The sequence below is a fragment of the Octodon degus genome, unplaced genomic scaffold (assembly GCF_000260255.1).
Source record: "Octodon degus isolate 3935 unplaced genomic scaffold, OctDeg1.0 scaffold00130, whole genome shotgun sequence".
In the NCBI taxonomy this organism is placed as follows: Eukaryota; Metazoa; Chordata; class Mammalia; order Rodentia; family Octodontidae; genus Octodon; species Octodon degus.
In genome coordinates, this window is record NW_004524706.1 from 4,026,992 (window position 1) to 4,029,696 (window position 2,705).

Sequence of the window (2,705 nt, forward strand, 5' to 3'; positions counted from 1 at the left end):
AGTCAGAGGTGACCCCATTTACTCGTGGCAGGATGCGCTACAGTGGGGCAGAGCAAGGCCCTCCCTGCTCATTAAGGCCACTCCTGGCTCTCCGCTCTGCACACCCTACGCCCCCACAAGGGCTCTTCAGCGGCTGTCTTGGTGGCTGCTGGGTATCCTCAGGACTCCTACTCAGACAGACTGGGCCTTGCCCGAGAACTTCAGACTGCTTTCTACTGACTGACAGTAGGTGGCACCAGCAGCCTGCCTTAAAGCCAGCTGGAGCAGAAGCCCCTCCCCCAATTCCTCCAGAGCCTTCCCACCCACCCCCACCTGAAGACCGCCTATGTCCCTTGGACAGCCTCAGGAAGTGCAGTGGGCATAGGGACTCTGTTAGAGACTGGGGCTGTGGTGGGCACCTGTAAGGGTCTGGTGGAGTTGGAGAGTTTGGAGGTCTGGAGCTGTCTGAGACACTGGGGCAGGGAGGTCTCACCCAGGTACTGGCCCTTGCCCTCGCGGAAGGGTGGTCCCACAGGTCCTTTCTGCATAGGCTGCACGTACTTCACAGAGGCGTAGCCTGCTGCCCCGCCAGCCCCGCCGCCAGAGGATGCCCGCAGCAGCAGCAGCAGCAGCAGGAGGAGGAGGAGCGTCAGAATCCCCTGCATGGTGGTCCTGGTGTGCTGCAGGAAGAAAGCAGGGCTCATCAAGCCTGGGCAGTGGGCAGAGCAGCCCCAGGGGCTCCCACAAAGACAGGACGTTAGCTATCATTCCCAAAGTCACAGGAGCCCACCCAGGCGACCTTCCAACCCTCCTCCAAGCCTGCAGTTGCTCTCCATCCCTGCCGCCCCTGCAGCCTGCCAGGCACCCAGGACCACAGCTCCCCAGACAGGCCACTGTGCAGCCTGATGTGACTTCTAGAGACCAGTCTGGCCTCAGCATGCCCCCGGTAAAGCCTTTGATGATAAGCCCCACACCATGTGCCAGGCACTGGGGTGCACTCTTCAGAGATCTGAACTCACTGACTCCTTGGAACACTTGCTCATTACTACTGTCATCTCCACTCCCAGGTGATAAAACCAATATCAAGTCTTTAGGAAACAGATCTGGGACTTCTGATGTCCACGTGACCCCCATGTCATACCAATGCCCTTCATGCCCTTCCCTGCTCCCTTCAGGATAAGGCCATGCTGTTTAGCTCAACAGATTTTTCCCTCATACTGAGGGATTGAACCCAGGGGTATTGTACCACTGAGCTGCATCCCTAAACCTCTCCCTTTCTTCTTTTTATAAATTTTGAGATAGGTCTCTCTCAGTTACACAGATGGCATTAGAATTTGTGATCCTCCTGCTTCAGCCTCCCTGCAATTACAGGTATGCCAAGGCATGTGTGCAGTCTGAGTTTCCATGCTTTCATTTGTATGCAGTGCTGGGGAGTGAACCGAGGGCCACACATGTGCTAGGCAAGTGTTTTACCATCAGGAGGCACCCCAGTCCTTAGCTCCCTTTTCTGCATCTGTAGAATGGGTTGATCACTGTGTGGGCTTCCTGGGCTCCTCGGGCAGATGTGTGCAAGCTAAGGCCTAAAGTCCTGAGCCAGGGCCTGGCCATACAGGGCCTGGACACAGTAGGTGTTGCTGTCACCCTGAGGCCTGGGGAAGGGCAAGTGACCCTCAGGGCTACAGAGCAGGTTGGGGGTGGAGATGGGGAAAGCCTGGAGCCTACCTTCAATCTTTCAGTGCTCCATACCCCTGAGCTGGGGGGCCCAGCCTTACTAGGAGGCGTCTGCTCCCCATGGGCCTCCCTGAGTCCCAGCCATTTCCAGGAACAGGTGCAGTGGTCCCCAGGGGAAAGGATGGAGGGAAGGGGATTCCCCAGGTGGGAAAATGCAAAGTCCCTCATTCAAGTGATGGGCACCAGCTCTGAGTCAGATACACTATCTCTCCTTGTCATAATGGCCCTAAGAAGCAAGTGGTTAACTCACTTTTAAAAAACAACAGGTCTAGCTGGTCATGGTGGTACGTGCCTACAGTCTCCTACTTGGGAAGCTTGGCCACAGAGTGAGACCTTGTCCTGGAAGTAAAATGATGCAGAAGGAGGAAGGGAAAGAGGAGATGAAGAGAAGGGAAAAGTCCACTGTACGGGTCCAGTTCATCTGTGTTTTCAGTGGGCTGCCTCAGGCCTTTATGAAGAGCACTGCAGTCCACCAAGCTCCCCGTGAGGGGCTGCCAGGAGCCTGGGCCTCTTCTGCAAACAGGCCTCGCTCCCAGGTTCAGCTGAGTGCTGTGTGGGGCACAGGCTGGTGTGGAGCGGTGAAGCTGCCAGGAGACTTGCCCCATGTGGGCCTTGAAGGATGAGGAGATGAAATTAACCTCAGAGGCAGGAATAATAGTGGAACAACCACAGCGCTGCACTCCTGAGCCCAACCTGACCCTACATGCTCCCGCTCTCGGGGCCCCCTGAGCTCCCCCTTGGGTGGCACCAGAATGTCCTGCATGCCCACCCCAGTGTGAGGCATGAGCCAGAGAGAGAGCAGTTTCCAGCTGAGGGAGGCCAGGGCTGAGGTCAGGACACCACAGGAGAACCTGGGCAGCCTGGCCTGGGGAAGTCCCAACCCCCTCCCCATCTGGGGGTGGAGGGATAATGAGGTTCAACCGAAAGAGTAGCCGGGTACACTGGGTGCCAAGAAAACCAGGACCATGTCCCCTACCAAGGTACCTACCTTTCAC

The 2,705-nt window shown here is 56.9% G+C and overlaps 1 protein-coding gene across 1 annotated transcript in view; it reads right to left on the minus strand.

Moving 5' to 3' along the window:
- Col8a2 (collagen type VIII alpha 2 chain) overlaps nucleotides 1-2,028 on the minus strand; it is a 6,120-nt gene extending 4,092 nt beyond the window's left edge. The window contains exons 1-2 of the mRNA XM_004641026.2: nucleotides 1,961-2,028; nucleotides 473-659 (exon numbers count right to left, since the gene is read on the minus strand). Of these exons, the coding sequence (XP_004641083.1) occupies nucleotides 473-644 (172 nt within the window). The 5' untranslated portion in view covers nucleotides 645-659; nucleotides 1,961-2,028. The remainder of the gene's footprint in view (nucleotides 1-472; nucleotides 660-1,960) is intronic.
- Nucleotides 2,029-2,705: the final 677 nt, after the last annotated feature.